At 51.3% G+C, this 19,604-nt stretch overlaps 1 protein-coding gene across 1 annotated transcript; it reads right to left on the reverse strand.

Moving 5' to 3' along the window:
* Positions 1 to 1,159: 1,159 nt before the first annotated feature.
* Positions 1,160 to 14,310, reverse strand: Cd5 (CD5 molecule). Its single transcript, XM_032892697.1, has 11 exons — positions 14,298 to 14,310; positions 13,078 to 13,152; positions 9,221 to 9,523; positions 8,761 to 8,823; positions 7,945 to 8,286; positions 5,976 to 6,263; positions 5,099 to 5,224; positions 4,324 to 4,377; positions 3,312 to 3,431; positions 2,637 to 2,728; positions 1,160 to 1,572 (listed from the first exon to the last, which is right to left on the reverse strand). Exons 1-10 carry the CDS (start codon positions 14,308 to 14,310, stop codon positions 2,640 to 2,642), a joined length of 1,473 nt encoding a protein of 490 aa, XP_032748588.1. The 3' UTR covers positions 1,160 to 1,572; positions 2,637 to 2,639.
* Positions 14,311 to 19,604: the final 5,294 nt, after the last annotated feature.

The raw sequence follows: 19,604 nt of genomic DNA on the forward strand, positions 1-19,604 counted from the left end.
GACAGGGAAGAGGGGAAAGGCAGGGAAGTGAAGAACAAGAGCAAGAGAAGAGTAAGAGTTTTCTAACGATTCCTTTTCTGCTAAAGTTTTTGGTGTATTTTTCTGTTAAATAGACTTTGGAAGTTTTGAAACCACTGGTAGACATAAAGAGCTTTACAAGGAAGATACCCATGGTAGGCAGTGGCTGCCTTGGATCCTGCTTCTTTCTGGTAGCAACTCCTTAATTCCCTTTCACGGGGCCCCTTCACCCCATTAGGTATGAGCAGGCGCATGGTAGACCCTGTTTCTGGGTTCCTAGTGTGATTAGTGGCAGCTATGTGACCTGGACTATTAGAACAGAGGCCTAGAGCTATAGAGTTGACTCCGTAATCATGAGTGAATACTGCTCTTGTAGATGACCAGAGTTCAATCCCAGCACCCTTCTCAGGTGACACTCCAGCTTCAGGGGGTCTGAGCTTGCACATCCATTCACAAAGACACATCATACATTCATACATACATAACTAGAAGTTAAAAGAGTGAGGCTTGGGCGGGCAGAGGGTGTTGTAGGAAGGGCAAAATACTGATCAGACATCTAGAATGGTGGTGATCCTAGCTCCCCGATTCTCTGTCTCCCACTTCACTCCATCTTCTAGTGACCCCTCATTACTTTCCCAGAGTTGGATGTGATGTGTGGGTCACTGAAAACTGTGCCTAAAGGCTTCGTGGCCAAGGCACAACTTGGGTTAGACTGGGGAGCAGGGGTAGGTGCCTTCCCCTAGCCCATAGTCAGGGGTGTCAGAATGGTAGAGGGGACTGTTTTAGTTGAAGGGAATTCTTTAGACTCTAGGAACACACCATCTCCATTCTACCACACCTTGATTTGAAGGTTAGCTGACAGTGTTTGCACTGGGGATTTCTAACTATTGTGAGAAGTAAGAAGCCTAATGAGAATTGCCTGGGTGTCCTTTTATGCTGGGCTCTGGTGGGGACAGGGTATCAGTGCCCTTGCTGGCCAGTGGGCCTTGTGCTCTGGAGGGGAAGGTGCCTTTGGATGAGGAATGCAGAGGGCAGGGAAAAAGCTAGTAGCTGTGACTATGGTCTCATTAGAAGGTCGGGAGGATGGGGCCCTGAACACAGCAGCCTGGAGTACTCATGTTCTTGGAAAGTAGAAAAACCATTATTTACAAAGAATATATTAAAAATACGCTTGAGAAATGAGTTCTTGTACGTATCCCACTTGGGTGTATCACATCATTCGTTCATAGCGTCAAGAGTCCAAGGAGAAAGTCAACCTCGCTGGTCATTGCTCCCCAAAGGATTGGGACTCCTCTGGATACTGGAGTCTCTGCTTGCAAGGATCGGTTGCTTGAAGGCTCTGTCTGCTGAGTTTTGGCTCTCGGAGGAAGCAGCCAGGCTACCATGGCCACAGGATATAGGAGCTAGCCTGCCACTGCAGGGCCCAGGACCTTGTCCAAAGGACCTTGGCTTCTGTCCAAGTTCTGGCTGAGGTGGAAGTGGGCAGCACTCAGAGTGGTAAATGCTTCCTCAGGACAGAGGGATGTGCTTGGTCTTTGTTGCTGGCCTTAAGTTCTGTGAGGTGCAGAGGACACATGTTAGAGCGTTAACACTGGTGCTGTGCTGTGGAGGGGAACCCAAGTCGGGACATGGGTTTTTGCTTTGGGCTGTGATTGGGGAAGCTGCTGTTGTGCTAGGGAGGTCTCCTTGCTCGAGGGATGGTGGATCTGAAGGCTGTAACTTCTCATGATCCCTTGTGTGTGTGTGTGTGTGTGTGTGTGTGTGTGTGTGTATGTGTGTGTGTGCGTGTGTGTGTGTATGTGTGTGTATTTGTGTGTGCGTGTATGTGTATATGTGTGTGTATGTGTGCATATGTGTGTGTATGTGTGTGTGTATGTGTGTGTATGTGTGTGTGTGTATGTGTGTGTATGTGTGTGTGTATGTGTGTGTGTGTGTATGTGTGTGTGTGTGATGGGAGTACATATGTGTGCACTTGCACTTGGAGTTTAGAGGACAGCCTTGGGTATTATATTGGTAGCCTCTTCTACTTCCTGTTGAAGACAGGGTCTTCCATTGGCTGGAATTTGGCCACATAAGCTAAACTAGCAAACTTACATGGCCTGTCTCTGTCTCCCATCACACCACGGCTGGGATTACAAAGAGTATGCCATGATACCTAGCTTTTTCTCTTAAATATGGGTTTAGGGTTTCACACTCAGGTTCACCCGCTTGTAAGAGAGCTATCTCCCCAGCTCTCATATTGTTTTCAGTGGATTTTCATGATGGAATTTTACAGGATGGCTTTACGACTAATGATTCTTCTTTCGTTTGCCAAGGTGACTCCATTATCCAAATTGTTAGTGCATGCTGATATATATATATATAAAATTTATTTTTGAGACAGAGGCTTGCTATGTATCTCTGGCTGGCCTGGAATTGGCTATGTAGACTAGATTCACCTTAAACTTGTGACTCTTCCTAAGTGCTGGGATGACAACCTCGTTCACTCCCCTCTCCCCCTTTATGCGAAGAAAATTCTAGGGGCCTCTGTCCATTATGGACAGTATCTCCACTAGATGCTGGGTCCCCTGGGCTGGGGGTGGTCCTGGGTGTCAAGCACCAGGCAGGGATGGGCTCACCTTTTACAGTCTCTGAGCCACTTGCAGGTCATAGTCACTGTCAGAGGAATTGTCAGGTTGTGTGGAAGAGCGGTGTAGGGCCCCTTCCAGAGCTAGAGAGAAAAGATTGCCCATTAAAGAAGTCCCGGAGGCTGCACAGGGCCCCAGGAGATGAGTGGGTTGCAAGATCACAGAGGTTTTCTGAGATGGTGACAGCCCCGGATCAGTTTTGATCAGACTAGCCAAGTGCTTACTAACGATGCTGAACTTCAGGCCCCCTGGGACTTAATTGTGAGTGCCTGTGAGGAGCCAAGTGTTGGAGGCTCCTGTGGACCACTTAATGGCTCTGTCCTGGCTCAGAGAGATCTGAGGGGCTCATTTTTCATCGAGCCCCCCAAGGCCTGAAGGCAAACAGGCCCATTAGGTCACAGCAAGGCTGGGGTTAATGGCGTCCATCCAACTGCATTCTTCTCTCTAGCTGAGGGTTTCAAGGTCTCCAAGGGACAGCAGAGGCCTGTGAGGGCTGTATCCCTGCCACCGCCCTGCTGGGACCAGCTGTCAAGCAGGCAGTCTCATCCTCCACCCCCGGGAGCCTCCCTTTCCCTCTTTGGAAAAGCACAGAACTTCAAGGTCAGCACTCAGCCCGCGCCCCTCTCCCCTCTCCCACCAGGCTGCCCAACAGCCCCTGCCTCTCACCTGGATAAGCCGACAGGCGAGAGTTCCTGGGAGGCTGGCTGTACTCATTGTCCACGTGAGAGGCTGCCGGGTTCTCAACCTGGGACCGCACAGTTGCCGTGTGGCTTCGATGGAAAGACACTAAGCAGACACAGGAGGCCAGTGGCACTGTTAGAATCAGAGCGCTGCCCTTCCCAAGCAAGACCCCATAGCTTCCCTTCCTGTTTCCATTAGGTCATGGGGGAGGGGTGGTACATTTCCCCTTCCTTTCTCTCTGGGGAGAGTCACAGCCCCCAGGGGTCAGCCTCAGGTTTGAACAGTAAGTCTGATTGGCCCAGTGAGGCCTCCAGTTGCTCCCTCAGCCATCCAGCTTTTACCTAGCAGGAAACAGGAACACAGGCACTAGGGGGATGGTCATGCCCATCAGGAACTGGGGGCCTTTGTATCCTTTAAAATCAAATAAAACTGAGAATCTTCTAGAAAGATTTGGGCCTGCGCATGGAAAGGGGAGAGAAATAGAGTGCTTGCTTCCATCCCTTAGTGTAGCTCTGAGTGTGGCTGGGAGAACGGAGGCTGGGGGAGGGGGAGAGCTGGCAGGATCAGTGTATTCTAAGCCCTCTGAAGTTGTTCTGGGCTAAAACTAGCTTGGTCAGTCCTTTGCCATGCCTTCCCACTTTGTAGAAGAGCCATTTAAAAAAAGTCTGGTAAGTCCTGAGCTGGACCACCGTGTGTAGCTTTGCTTTTAGCACTATTTGACCATGGGAGGAAGGGCTGTCTCTGCTTAAGTCAGCCAGCAAGAGAGCAGCAGTGTCTGAGGCTCAAGAGGCCGATTACGTAGAACCACTTGCCCCTAAAAGAAGCCTCACCCCTCTTTGGTGTGGGGACATCTGTTGACCTCAGTCACACCTTAGTGATGTGGTGGAGACCAGAGGCCCTTAGCAGCCGCTGGTTTGCTGGATCAGCAGACACCGTGACTCTGCTTTGTTGACCTGAGTCCCGGGACTGAGGCACACCCGCTTCTGGGGACACTTACTGCTCTGGTTCACTCCCGTGGGACCAATCCACTGACGCTGCTTCTTCTGACGAACTGGGCAACAGACAGGAAGCTCATGAGGCCAGATGGTAGTGAGGGGGAGGGTTGAGGGAGGGGAGGCACAGATGCCCTGGAGACGGGACTAATGGGGTGCACCACTCCAGGCCTACTGCCTCATTTCCTAACTGACTGGGGAGAGAGATTGAAACCATCGGGTCCCCATAGAAATGACCAGGGGTTTATTTAGAACCAGAATGGATAACCTCAGAGGGCACCAAGGGACTCAACACTACTGCCCCCATCTCCTTTATCTTCCTTCCTTGTCTCTGGGTAATTTCTCTAAGGTGTGCAAGGCCAGGCGGGCAAGCCTCCTTCTTCATAACGTATACAGCTTTCAGTAAGCAGGGAAACTGAGGCTCCGATGAGAGCAGCAGCAGCACAGTCAGTGGTCATTGGGAGCTGCGGAGCTAATCTTGGTCCACATCTCGTGATATCAGAGGCTGTGCTGACATCACGTAGCCATGGCTTTTTTTTTTTGGAGCTGGGGACCGAACCAGGGCCTTGCGCTTGCTAGGCAAGCGCCTACCACTGAGCTAAATCCCCAACCCCATAGCCATGGCTTTTATCAACTGCCGTAGGCCTTTGCCAATTCCAGACAAGAGCAAATCAGAGGGTACAGTTTGTCCTGACTTTCTAGTACTTTAGACAGAAAAAGGCTAGTGGACAGCAGGGGCGGTGGGTGGCGAGGGAGGAAGGCTTGGGGCTTGGCACCTACATTTCTTCACCAGCTTCTTGTAGATCAGAGGACCGCACATGACCAGCAGCACCACCAGGAGTACCAGGGTCAGGATGATGCTTGCCACAGTGCCTGGGGCCAGGCCCACTGGGTTTGGGTCTTTGCCTGGACAGGGGGATTCTTAAATCAGACCCAGCACTGGCGAGCAACTCCGAGGGCAGTGACTGTTCTGATTTCCCTGGCACCTTGGCACTTCCTGCCAACCCGCCAGTGTGTTCAAAGTGGAGCCGTCTATTTGTCCACCCACCCATCCATCCATCCACCCACCCATCCATCCACTCATCCACCCATCCATCCATCCATCCATCTATCCATCCATCCCATCCTCACCCACCCACCCACCCACCCACCCATCCATCCATCCATCCATCCATCCATCCATCCATCCATCCATCCATCCATCCATCCATCCATCCATCTCCAGATATTCATTTGTGTATCCACTGTGTATCTGTTTATACAGTCATCTATATAGTCACTCGTCTACCCATCCACCTATCTACCTCCATTCCACATCACCCATCCATGTACCCTTCTCTCCTTTAGACATTATTCAGTTACCATCTCCCCCCCACTCCCCCCCCACTGGATTTTCTAGCTTGCATTATGGGAAAGCAGGAGACAGAAGGGGAGGGAGAGTCTGCCATCTACCAGCAGCTTGACAGTGATCCACTTGGGCCTTGCCTATTTTACGCGTCATTACTGATTTTTGCTCCCAGAACCCCATTTACTGTCCTTTTCCCAGAAGCTTTTTCTACCTTTTCAGATCTGCTCTTTAGAGATTTGCTCACTGACTAGGTCCCAGAGGAAAAGGCTCCAATTGCCCTCCACCCACCGAGACCTGCAGTCAACTCACATGTGACGAATACTCTCTTGCAGTGGGTTTTTTTCTGAAGCTGGTAACACTGAGACAGCTTCTCCTGGGTACAGAGGACTCCCGGGGAGGTCCTGTCAGCATCCATCACATGGAAGGAGATGAGGTTGCCACACTGCTGCTCTTGGCATAGCTCCTCCCACCGTCCTGGACCCCTGGCTGCAGAACTGTCACACAGGGCAGCCCACTGTGACCTCTGGCGAACTTCAGCGATGCCCTCACACACGCTGCTGCCCCCCACCAGGCGGCTCTGAACCTTGGGCTGGAAATCTGCAGAGAGGAAGTGATGGTGAGGCCGCAGGCCTGACCTTGGGGCTTTGTCGGTGTTGATTACTGCAGGGTAGGGGCTGCCTGTTCCACAGCCCCTCCTCACGTCCTCTCCAGCACTTCTCTGACCAAGCCTTGTCTGGTCCCTGGAACCTCTGGTGGCAGCTATCTCAAGACAACAGTGGCAAAGGAGCCGGCAGGGTGACCATGCCTTCTTACCCTCTTGCTTAGGAAGAGGGAGGGCTTTTTAGAAGGAGGAAACTGAGGCCTGGGGACTGGAAAGAGCTGGTGTACTTCACTGGTGGGGCAGAACCCAGGAATTCTGCTGCCGGGCCCCTAACCCTGTGGCGTAGGCTTTTGGCCAGGTACCTAGAGAGGTATTTGTGTCTGCTAATCAGGGTGGGGCTTGGGAATCTATGGCAGAAGCTACCGTGCTTGGTTGAAAGTCAATAGTGAGCTTACCAACTTTGGCTAGTTTCCATGGCAACACCCACCTTCAAAGCCCTAGTGAATCTTCTATTTAGAAGAAACTTCAAAGCAAGACCCCGGGCACGGCTTTGCAGGTTGGAGCCTGCACTAGGGCTTGAGGAGTAGGTGGGGCTGGAGCCAGCCTCGAGCCTCTCATCTGCCCAGAGAACCTTGAGGCTGCTACTGCCGGAAGACCAGTTTATATCAGGTCTCCATTGGAGCGGGCTGCCCCGCTTGCAGACCTTACAGTTCTGAGCCATGCATCCGTTATTAGTGCAGGAATCCTGGGGACCTGCTGAAAGCGGCTCTCGTTAGGGGTGTGGGGAAGGGTGAGGCTGTTTCTGGAGACACTAATACTGTCTAGGACCACACCTAGAGTAGTCCCCATTTAGAAAATAGGCTTTGGATTGACACTGCTTGAGGGTGAATCTCAGCTCGTGCTCTGTGATACTGGAAGGAAGTGGAGCTTCTTTGAGCCCTGGCTTCCCCCATTAAAGAAGAGGGTAATAATAGTTCCCACCCGCAAGGTGGGGATGAAAGCCGAAGGATGCCCAGCTCCAAGTCAGTCTGTCGGGAACAGAATCCAGAGCAGCCTCCAGGGCGCCTCCAGCAATGTGGACCCCCTCCTTCCCAGCCTTGGTAGTTACTCTGCCTTGCTCTGAACCGTGGTTTCTTCCCATCTGTACCCCATCCTGCTTTGGGCCCCATAGAGTCCCGTGTGTTTAGCTATCCCCCTCTCCCCATTTCAACTGCGCCAGCACCGCTGGTCTCTTGTAGCTCACGACCCTGGCCGAGCATTACGGGCTGCCTCTGTAGCTGTGCTCTGAGCCAGGCCTTCGGGATCTCCCAAACCCTGTCATTCCCCAGCCTCCTTGCTGAGGATTCAAAAACTCCCCATTGGTAGAGGCCACCCCTCCAAGTGCCTTTAACCTTTGCTCAAGCCTCAGTTTCCCTTTCTCTTCTTCCTGCTGCGATCCCAGCTGCCTCCATTTCTCCAGATGGTGGCTCCTTTGGGCTAGGCAGGAGTCGCTCTGTAGGTGCCTGGATCACCACCTCATCTAACTTGTTCTGTTGTTTAGAGGCCATGGACTCAGGCCCCCATTCCTCTTTCATTTCCACCAGGCTTCTCATAAAGCTTGCACATCTGGTCAGGGGATCCCATGTCCTTACTCAGAGGCAACAGATAGCCTGATGATGGGGTCAGTTTCTAGCTTACCAGAGCAGACGACTGCGAGCGCCTGGCTGCCCTCCTGGGCCGTTGTTTTCTGGAAGCACTGCTGTAGTGAGGTGCAGCTCCCATTCTGGGCTTCCCATCGAATTGGCAAGGGCCTGGGGTCCCTCAGCTCTTCAGGAGCTGGAGTTCCTGCTGTCTCTATCCGGGACAGATGTGTCAGGAAAGAGCCACACTGCAGAGACTTACAGATGAGGTTCCCCAGGTCCACGGGCCTGGCCTTGGCCTTGTAGAGGATGGTGCCACCCCGGCTGCCATTGTAGAATTCCACCACACCTGTGCACCTCAGGCCCTCGTGTCCTGGCACCAGCTGCAATCTGGGAGGAGCTGGAGAGGGAAAGACATGCGTGAGTGTGGATACCTTCCGAATGCCTTGTTCTGAACCCCGATGCATAGATGAGTGCTTGGGAGATGAGAGTCCCAAACATTGCCTAGAACACACCTACTTGAACCTTTCCCCCGAAATTCAGATATAATGGGCCTCTTAGTTTTTGTTTGTTTTAGTGATTCAATGAATCTAATTTGGGCCATTTACAGGAACATGGGTACCTTACCAGTGGCTACAGCACTGAACAAATGTTTTTCTGCCCCCACAACCATTAACTGTCTCTATTTTCTCAAGGAGGGGTGAGGTCTCATGAGTCCCTCCTCCCTTGGTTACGGAATGTTGATAAGCACAGATAACCACAGCTCCTGAGGGTTCAAGGTGCAATCATCACGCCATTCCTGGTCCTTGGGTCTTTGCTGTCTATGTCAGGCCATCCTCTCCTTTCCCTCCACGAGGCCCAAGCACCCTCTTACCTGTGGGCTCCGGCATGGTGGTGGGTAGGGTGGTTGTGGGTGGAGGTGTCGTCTTCTGGGGCTCTGCAGTGAAACACACAGACAAGGGGGGAAGTGGGGAAGGGAGGGGAGAAGGAGGGGGAGCTGGTGGCAGTGTGAAGACAGGGCTCATGACTTTAGTGCCCCTTGTCAGTAAGCTGACTTGACTCCCGCCCCCATGCTGCTTCTCAACTCCCTAAGAGGCGGTAGCCCCACACATCACAGGCAGGAAAATGGAGGCTCAAAGAACAGCGAAGTTGGCCTTTGGCAGAGCCAGGTCTTACTTTTCAATCTTGGTAGATGGATGTTTAACGCCCTTTGGCTAATTCATGCCAGCCAGTTCTCTTACCTGTCTGTGGTCAGGGCTCTGTCACTGTGAAGCCCCTTTCTACCCACTTGCCCTCCCAGGTCTCAGCCCAGGGTGTCACACACCATCACCCACCTAGGCAGACCAGGCTCAGCGGAAGGCACTGGCCCAGCGAACTTGCGCTGCAGTTGGAGAAAGACCACGGGGGTCCTTGGCAGAGGATCTGGTTCTTGTGTCTGTTCCATAAGGTCAAATGGCCAAGGGCCAGAGGGTTACCACATCCCAGCTGCTGGCACACTGTAGAGGCCTGATTGGCATTTTTCCAGGGGTCCTGGCTCAGCCTCCAACTGGAACTGCACACCGTTTTCATTCCATTCATCTGGACCTCCACTAGACCCTGACACTTGGAGTTGGAGCCGCTTAGCATCACCTGGGCACCTGAGCGTCAAAAGAGGAGGTGGGAGGCGTGAGGTGATGAAGGAAGAGCTCAGCTCTCATTTCCCCTTCTGAGTCCCCCACCCCCACCCTCTTTAGGGCACCGTTGAGGCTTCCTAGGAACTCAGGCAGGTCACCATGTTGGCTCTGTGCTGTGTATGCTCAGGTTTCTGAACTAAAGGGAATCTTGGGGCTGTGGACAAGATGTCTTGTGCCTTCTGCACAAAATCCCCCCAACCCTGAACGTTCAGGCCTGAGTCCTGATATCTATCTGTTGTCTCTGTGTATGCCTGCAGATGTGTGTGCACACATGTGCACATGTGCGTCAGAGGTCAGTTCTGAGTGTTCTTCCGCAGGGGATAGATGTCCATCTTCCTTTTTGAGACATGTTCTCTCACTAGGACTTGGATATTCCAATTCAGTTAGGCCTGCTGGCCAGGAAGCTCTGCCCAGCTCTTCCTACCCAGCATAGGATTCCAAGTGTGCCACCACGTCCTGCTTTTTTGTTTTGTTTTGTTTTTGTTTTTCAAGACAGGGTCTCTCACTCTGTAGACCAGACTGGCCTTGAACTCAGAGATCTGCCCCCTGAGTGCTGGGATTAAAGGCTCATGCTACCACCTGCACCGGGCCTTTTTTTTTAAAAAATGTGGGCTTTGAGGATTGAACTCCAGTCCTCATGCACGAGCTCTTTTCTGGACTGAGCCTTCTCCCTGGCTCTTTCTCCCAGGATCTTTTTTATCTTAAAATTAGTTGTATTAGCTGGGTGTGGTGTCCCAGGACTTGGCAGTGGAGGAAGGAGAAGCAGGAGTTTAAGGTCATCCTCAGCAGTAAGTCGAGTTTGAGGACAGCCTGAGGTATAGGAGACCCTGTCTCAATGAAACAGAACATTGAAAATTGTACGGAGGCACACGTTTCATGTGGTAAGATGTGCTCATTGTAAGGATTCTGTTCTGTGGAGGTTGATGAAACATCTACAAGCACGTGGCTATTCCATGATCTAGACACAGAGCCTGTCTGTCATCTAGACACATCCTGCGTGCTCCTCGACCGCCAGTTCATTTCCCTGGCTCCAGCCTCCGGGAAGGACTGCCCTGCTTTCTGCCATCAAAGATTAGTCCCTGCTCTTCTACAGGGTCATATAATTGAATTGAATCACAGAGCATCATTGGCTGTGGCCTCTTGCCCTCTACGTATATTTGAGGTTTATGTGTGTTCCTTGGTAAATCAGTAGTTCGTTCCTTTTTTTTAAAAATTTTACTATGAAATAATATTTCATTGTGTGAATTTTCTCCATTTCTTTTCTCTGCACCATCATGTGGGTTGTTTGGGGGTTTGCCCACCATGTACCAAAATGCTTACAAATTTACATGTGCGGCTGGCACGGAGGCTCATCTTTCCATTTCTCTTGAGTAAACACCTTAAAGAGAAACTTTTCGGCTGTAGGCAGGCTCATGGTTTTGACTTTATAAAGCTCAATGGTGGGGAGAAGACTGTACACTATGTAGAGATAACCCCCAGGACCCATGGAAAATGCTTCTAGGACCTCTTGCGGTTACTGGAATCCACGGGTGCTTAATTTCCTCATGTAAAGTGGTCTAGGACCAGGTAAGGTGGCACATGCCTGTCATCCCAGCACCCAGAAGGTGAAATATGGAGGGTCGGGAGTTCAAAGCCGTCCTTGGTGAGTTTGAAGCTAATCTAGACCAGGCAGCTCTCAAGCAGGCGGGTGGGCAGGCAGGCGGGCAGGCAGTCTTACCACACCCCACTCCCAAGCGGGAAGGGGCTGGAGACGTAGCTCAGCACTAGAGTGCGTTTAACATGCTCGAGGCCTGAGTTCCGTCCCCAATGCTGTAACAACAAACACGATGGCAAAGCGTCTGCACCTGACCTACACAGTTCTCTGTATGCTGTCATCTCTAGATTCTTTAGAATTCTAACCCAGTGCAAAACTGTAAATGACTGTGACTCTGTACTGTTGGGGGAACATCGGCAAGAAAGGCATATGTATGAATCCAGGCCTGACGACGTGACATTTGTGTATGTGGGGTGCGTGTGTGCGTGCATGCATGCATGTGTGCAGTGTGTGTGTGTGTGTGTGTGTGTGTGTGTGTGTGTGTGTGTTTCCTCAGGCAGTGTCTACATTTTTTGAGACAGTGTTTTCCAATGCTCTGAAGCTGTCTAGTAAGTCCCAGGAACCTGTGTGCCTCTGCCCCCATGGTATCTGGGTTTTGTTTCTGAGTTCTGGAACCATACTCGCATCCTGTTGCTTGCAAGGCCAGCATTCTTCACACTGAGCCATCTCTTCAAATCCTGTCTCATCTTCAATTGTTTGAAGCCACAGATACTCTGTTCCCTGTCTCTCTCTCTCTGTGTCTCTGTCTCTCTGTCTCTGTGTCTTTGTGTCTTTCTGACTCCAGCTGTCCATTGGTCTCTCTCTCTCTCTCTCTCTCTCTCTCTCTCTCTCTCTCTGTCTCTGTCCTCTCTCTCTCTGTCTGTGTGGTGTGTGTGTGTGTGTATGTATATGTGTGTATACAAAGAGATTCCGGGAGGATATGTAACACAGTCATTACCTGGGGTATGGGGTGAGAGGCAGGAAGGACAGGTGAGGAGCAGAGCAGATTTGTTGCTCGCTCAAGGAACACATTTACAAATGGGAAGACTGCTCAGCTTTGTCCTTGGCTTAGAGCCACTGGCCGAGCTGCCTTTCCTTTCCTTCCCGCCCATGGGGATGTGTGGAACACGGAGAGCAGGACTGTAGCTAAGCAAGGTCACACGGTAGCTGAGTGGAGAGGCCTGGTCCCACATCTACTCACTGTAGATGCTTTGTGTGCTCCTGGCTTAGTAAGCACCTCAGGTGAGGCTCAGATAGCAAGCGACTTACTAGAACCGGAGGCTGGGACATCATCCAAGGGCCCAAGTCCTGACCCAGGGCCTATTAAGGCCCCCGAGGTTGCCTGGTGGTTTTTACAAGACCCTCATCTCTCTCCAGATAAATTCAGCACAGTGTTATCTAGGTTGGAGTGGAGATGGGACTGTGGTACAATGAATGTGGAGACTGTCAACTTAAATGATGTTAGTCCTGGGAATGTAGCTTAGTGCTAGAGCACTTGCCCAGCACCCACAAGGCCCTGGGAGTCACCTCCTAACATGGAGAACTAAATCAACAGGCTCTGCACTGCGGACATCTCAGAGCTTTCACTAAGCCAGTGTACACTGTGAGTCTCCAGTGGTTACAGAGATGCTGTGTGGCCTGACCCCTGGACAAACAGTGGCTTCTGAGATTGGGGTGTAGACACTCTGCTCTTTGCACTCTGACACAACCTTTCTCGTAGCCTATCTGCAAGTGTCCATGACAGAGGACTAGAGAGGATACAAGGCTTTGTGAGGTGCATTTGTGGGTGGGTTTGTTTCCTATGGGGGGCATGCTACCTAACCTTCGGGTAGTGATTATGAAGGGTGCCACCTGTGCATGCACTGACATGGCTGATGTGTGTTTGCAAGAGGCAGGGTTCACATTGTGGTGGAGGCAGGTTCTTAACAGGCAAATCCTCACGTACCTACGAAGCCCCTTCCTTTCTCATGTTCCTTCTTCCCTGGGCCGTCCCTTCCAGACTGTCCAAGGCAGAAAGCAGCTGTGGAAAAGAGAAAAGTAGATTAGAATGTGGAGCTCCCCTCCCCCCTTCCCTGGCAGGCTGTCTCCCCACCCCACTGTCAAGGAGATTCCAGGACAGGGATTTTCATGCCATAGCTTAGAATCCAAAGTGGTTACAGAATCAATTTAGTGAGCCGCAGCCATCAATTCTCTCTCTTTTTAAAGTTTATTTTCCCAGTGGATACACAAGTAGGATAGATTTTTCTTTAGTGCACGAATCTGTGAATGTTAACACATGCCACATGCCAAGCATTCCTCTTGTTAGGAGGGAAATGGAGCTGAATAAAGGACGATGCACTACGCTAGCACCGAGAGGGTGCGAGCTGTTTGGAGGGGTAGTGCCCATGAGGAGATGGCTCAGTCAGGAAAGCATTTGTCTTGCAAGTGTGAGGACGTTCGTTCTACCTCGCAGCTCATGTGCAAAAATCAGACATTGTGCATGTGCTTGAAACCCTAATCCCAATTCTGGTAGCTAGAGATAGGCAGATTCCTGGGGACCCTGGCCAGCCAGCCTGGCCTACAAGGCGAGCTCCAGTCCAGTGAGAAGTAAAGTGGGGGCTCATAAGAGACATCACCAGGGGCAGGTGCTCGCTGCCAAGCCTAGTGACCTGAGTCCCCTATGGTGGAAGGAGTTGTTCTTTGGTCCCACACACACGTGCCGTGGTGTGCCGGGCACGTGGAAGCAGTGTCGGGGTCTAGGGATGTAGCTCTGGTGGCAGAATGCTTGCTTAGCATCCACAAGGCAGTAAATTTCATCCCCAACACCACATAAATTGGATGGGTTGGTGCATTCTCACAATCCTGGCTCTGGGGAGGTGGAGGCAGAAGAGTCAGGAGTCAAGGTCATTGTGTACTATATAGTTAGTTCAAAAAGGCAGACAGACAAGAAAGAAAGGAACAAAATAAAGAAAGGAAAGGAAGGAAGGAAAGAAGGGACTGCGTTTGATGATCCCAGGCCCCTTGTGTAGACACCATACAGAACAGCATTGGGCTTACTCAGAGAATTTCCTTAGGAGAGACTGAGCAACGAACACAAACTACCATCCTCAAAGGAAAGTAACGTAAAAGAGTTCCGCCATGCAAGCCTGATGGCTCCGTCCCAGAGCCTACATTAGGAAGTCAGACGCAGCGTGCTCATCGGTAATGCTAGCGTGCCCAGCACAAGAGCAGCAGAGACAGAATTGCTCAGACGCTCAAGGTCTTGAGAGCGATGGCTGTGCATTCCAGGGTGTAGCTCCTCCTGTTTGGTCCTCAGATGAACAGTATTTCCTTTCTCCCCATCACCGTCACTGTAACCATCACCATTGATGCTATCACTGTTCTCCTTACTACCACCACCTCCATCGGTATCAACATCACCACTATCCTCAGCACCACTGTCCCCACCATCATCACTACCATCGCCACCAATCCTCACATCATGGTCATCACACCACCATCATCCCTGTCGCCAGTCTCCTCAGTCACCACGTCCGCCATCACCACGGTCATCGTTCTCACATCACCTTGGTCACTGCCGCTGCCGCCACTGCACGTGCCCACTGTGACTACCGCCCTCACCTCTGCCACCACCACCATTGTCATCACTACTGCCATCTGCGTTTTAATTTTTCACTCTTGTGGGAATTCTTAGTTTAAATCTCTCGATTTTCTCCACTATGCCCTTTGATAGATATTATTGCTCTTTGAGAGAAGAAACCGAGAGGTGAGTATGTTGCCCACACAACCAGCGGCCCAGAGGCCATGCCCTTCCCACTGGGCCAGCTGTCTGCTGTGCTCTCTGCTACATCAGTTCCTGCGTATTTCCAGCTGTCTCCAGCAAATAGGGCTGGAGAGATGGCTCAGCGGTTAAGAGCACCGACTGCTCTTCCTGAGGTCCTGAGTTCAATTCCCAGCAACCACCTGGTGGCTCACAACCATCTGTAATGAGATCTGATGCCCTCTTCTGGTGTGTCTGAGGACAGCTACAGTGTACTCATATATAATAAGTGAATAAACCATTTTGTTAAAAAGAGATAAAATGAACATAGCATGGGAAGGTGTGGCACTGAATCTGTTGTGTGATGGCAACTCGTTCACACTGTCTGGTCTGTAAAGTGGTGAAGTTCAGTTTCTGATCCTTTACCTTCCTCTTGGCCTAAGCATGCCTGATCTCCAGCCTGTGTTTTTAGCGAGTCTTAGTGTCTGGCAGAGCAGGGCGATGGCTGCTGCCTCTGCTTATCTGAGGATGCTCTCAGGCTTTCTTTGTCCATAACCCGTCTTCATTCATTTTGCCGCTTCTCCCAGGTACCTACGAACTCCCTCCTAGCCCTGAGCCCTGCAGGCTGTGCTCAGCATCCCCCTGACCTCCTCTGATCCACACTTCACCTGTGCCCAGTGCTTTCTGAAACTCCTGTAGCCAACCCCAGCTCAGGACGCAGCTTGGAGACCCTGTAGGCTGCAGGGATGAGGGACATGGAAGCGCTACACCATTCCCTCCTCTACCACCCACACCTCTCCTTCAAGCTGCTGGGACAGCATCTAGGAATTCCAAGGCCTTTTCCTTCCCTGTACAGCATCCTCCAAGCTCCTGAAAGTCATGGCTTGCGCTGAGCAAGCCCAGACAAAAATCTCAGCAAAAGAAGCCATCGTCCATGACTCCATCTCTTGTCTCTACACGGATAGAAATCCAACTAGTTTGAGACTTCCTTTTATTTTACTTTTAAAATAAATCCAAATGAAAGTTAGGGTGGATGAAAATCAGGGAATCTGGCCGTGGGCGGTGTCCCCATCACCAGAGCCTCAGCCAGCAGTCTACACTTTTATCTTTTCATTTGCCAGAGCCGATGACGGGTCCTGCTCTCTCCCCGAGAGCCCTGCCAGGCTTTAGGCACATGAAACACACTCATGCCTACCCTGAATGGGTGCATCAGGATTATTATAAATAGCTTCCCATGACTTCGAGTTGCCTCCAATTTTGCACCAGACCTGTTTGCCAGGAATTTGAAGTATGGATTTTGGAATGGCTGAAAATGTTCATGATCCTCTGCCATGGATTCCCTGAGCAGTAGCCAGGCTGCTGCTGTCCATGGGCGTAGGTACTCTGCAGGACAGAACCTGGCTCAGGGCGGCTGGCGGCAAAGCCAAACTCAGGCCTCTGAGGTCCTGCCTGTCATTTGCAGCCTGGACATGCTTGCTGAGGCTGGTTTAGTATCTGGTAGGCTCCTGGGGTCAGAGGCAGGGGCTGGGACCTTGGCAATAGCTATAGTTGCTACTGGCAAGCCCCCTAGTAGTAAGCCTCTCTCATAAAGGCCCTTTTCTTGCCTAACACCTCAAATGAAGATCGTGCTCCATAAAGGCCACCCCACTCCAATCATTTCATGTAACTTAGAGATCAGATGGCCTCGCTGCTCCATAAACAGTGATGCCCTGACAGTTCGTGGAGCTCCCCACTTTCCATTGGAGGCTGACAGCTTTGGGGAGGACCCTAGGTTTTCTTCCTTCATCTCCTCTCCATTGACTGACTTGGAAAGTTCCAGAAACCCCAACTTTCTTTATCTATCCATCCTTCCTTCCTTCCTTCCATCCTTCCTTCCTTCCTTCCTTCCTTCCTTCCTTCCTTCCTTCCTTCCTTCCTTCCTTCCTTCCGCTCGTTCATTCGTTCTTTATTCCTTTCTTGTGACAGGGTTTTTATGTAGCCCAGGTTAGCCTAGAAGGCACCATGTCAGAGGCTGAACTTGAGACTCCTGATCCTCTTACCTTCATCTCTCACGTGCTGTGATTACAGATGCGCGACCTTCCTCACATACCGCAAAGCTGGGTGCTGCAGCCTGTTCTTGCCAGCACAGGCCTGTATAAACTGGCTGTGTTTGCCTCCTTCAGGAGGGAACACTGAAGTTCTGAGGGGATAATGACTTGGCCATGGTGTCAGATGTAGCTGGAGGTGAGCAGCGTCATGCCTCACACCCACCATCTGACATAGCGTGTGGGGTTCCTCTGGGTCCCCCATAGCCCAGGTGTCGTAGTGGAAGTGGAGTGTTCTGTTCTGCAACCCAGCACTGCCCCGAGATGAGAGTGTGAGGGTCATGCAGCTCTTTAAAACGAACCGTCTACATTAGGCAAACATCTGGATTCCAGAGCATGTCTGGCTGGCTAGATGTCTGGTTGAGGACTCAGTCCTGGAGAGGCTAGAGGAAAGCCTTCTGCACTGTGCCACTAACCTGTTCATAGGAGGAGAGCTCCAGTCCTCTAAGAGGCTCTGTGGGCTCCCTCTCTGCCTCCCTCCTTTGGAGCTGCTGGGCCAAAGACCCCTGGGCTGGATCTCCCAGGCACTCGGTGTCAGATTTGGCTCACTTCCCACACCTAGGTGTGAACATTTCCTCTGTTTTGTAAGACTCATCCTATATAAGAACAGCATGCCCCCTCTTCCCACCCAGCCCTCCCTTTCTGATCGCCACGCTCGTGAGTGACATTCTAGCACCCACAGACCCACTGTCATGATCTCTTGTCTATCTCCCTTCACACCCTTGATTGCTGGGTCAGACCTGCCAGGACAAAGACCTTGTCTCTTTGTTCCCTGTGTATCTCTGGCATGTAGTAGGTACTCAACCAGTGCTTGTTGTCTGGATGAATCCACAGAAACTACCACTGTTATCCTTTGGAGCACAGCTCTAGGCTTTGGACAGTCCGTTTTGTTTGGTTGGTTTTTTTGAGACTGGCTACTCACTGTGAAACACAGGCTGCCCTGAACCTGTGATTTTCCTATCTCAGAATCTCAGACTACCCAGTTCTGGGATCCCCTTCATGCCCAGCCCGTTTTGTAGATGAGGAGACCAAGGGCTGGAGAAGTTCTTGTTACTATGGGCGACTAAAAAGAAACCGAATTAGATACTCCCCTGCGCCACACAGTAACTGTACACACATACATGCATATAAACACATAGGGAATCGATGCTCTTCGCTCTCTGTCCGCTCTCCCTGAATTCTTGTCCTGGTCACTGTAGGGAGACCATCTGACCCCTTGGTGGAGCCATACTGAGTGATCACAGAGCTAGTACAACAGCCTCCGGCTTCCAGGAGCTGTGGATCAGTCAGGGTTCTTTTCCTTTGTGCTTAGAGCCAAAGACAGCTCAGCCATGGATCCCGGGATAGCAGCTTACAGCCTGCTCTGAGCTAGCACATACCCAGCCTGTCTTGTCCTTACGGCATTTACCCTGTTGCCTCCTCTGCCCATGTACCTCCTCCCTCCTTTCACTAGCTGGTTCTTCTTATCATTCCGGGCTCAGGGTGACAGAGGAAATGTCGTTCCCTTCAAATGGTCCCGTGCCTGCGCATCCAGTTCTGTGTGCCAAGTAGGGGCCCTCCGATGTGCACAGGCTTCCAAACCTGATGGCTTCCATACTTTCTGTCAGGTCTCTGTGAGCTGGGCAGGCCCATGGGCCAAAATGTCTGCCTTGGCTCTCCATGCTCCCGCTGCTGTTAAAGAGCTGAGTAGCATGTGCTCCAAACAAATTTGTAGATGAATGAATGAGTGAATGAATGAATGAGTGAGCGAATAGCGAAGGAGTGAATGAACAACCTGTGCAGAAGAATTGGGGAGAGCTGTGGTGTGGTGAGCACTTGGTAAATCCCTGCTGACTCTATCCTGCCTTGCCTTGCTTCTGGATGACGCTTGTGTCCACTGAGCACTATTTTCCCCTACATATAGGCTAGACCTACTATGAGCCAATTCATTTAATTGCCACCAACACCCACAAGGGTATTGTTTTATTCTCTACTTACAGTGAAGGAGACCGAGGATTGCCAAGCCAGCCCAAGGTCGCCTACCCAAAAGTGGCAGAGTGGAACTCAAACTGGATTTTGGAGTTACTATGGTGGTGTCTGAGCCACCGTCCCCAACCTGCTTCGATGATTGAGGCTCAGGAAAATTGTAAGAGGGGACAGTGTGGGAACCCCTGGCTGTCACCCTAACCCAGCCAGGTTATAAAGATCTTCATCCCTCAGGTCCTGGGGTATCCCCAACCCTATGCCTTGATGTCTGTGTGTTTGCTGATGGAGGCTTCTCCATGGCCATGCTCTGCCGTGTGAGCATGGCTTTGCGGATCTATTACTTCTACGGAGGCGTCGGAGCTGTATGGGCAAAAAATGTGGGCCAGGCTCTCCATGCTGCTTACTATCTGTTCCACCATGGACTTGCCACTCCTGGGCCTCAGTTTTCCTTCACTGTAAAATGGGACGATACTTTCAGAAGTACTGTTCGGAAGCGAACAGAAAAAAATGGATTTAGAAGAATTTCATGAAAGTCAGGCCTGGCGGCACAGGCCTGTAATCTAGCTACTGGAGAGGCTGAGGCAGGAAGCTTGAAAGTTGAAGGCCCTCCTGGGTTATGGACTGAGTTCAAGGCCAGGTGGTCATTTATGGAGACCATACCTCAAAAAGCTAGGGGTCAGCGAG

This window comes from Rattus rattus, chromosome 2 (genome assembly GCF_011064425.1).
Source record: "Rattus rattus isolate New Zealand chromosome 2, Rrattus_CSIRO_v1, whole genome shotgun sequence".
In the NCBI taxonomy this organism is placed as follows: domain Eukaryota; kingdom Metazoa; phylum Chordata; class Mammalia; order Rodentia; family Muridae; genus Rattus; species Rattus rattus.

What these genes read in the sequence shown, in the direction of transcription:
- Cd5 (XM_032892697.1), bottom strand. An exon ending in GCTGAGCCTGGTCTGCCTAG is followed by an intron (nt 8,824 to 9,220) that starts GTGGGTGATGGT and finishes GTTTCACTGCAG; the next exon opens with AGCCCCAGAAGACGACACCT. An exon ending in CAAGAGAGTATTCGTCACAT is followed by an intron (nt 5,225 to 5,975) that starts GTGAGTTGACTG and finishes CCCCCTGTCCAG; the next exon opens with GCAAAGACCCAAACCCAGTG.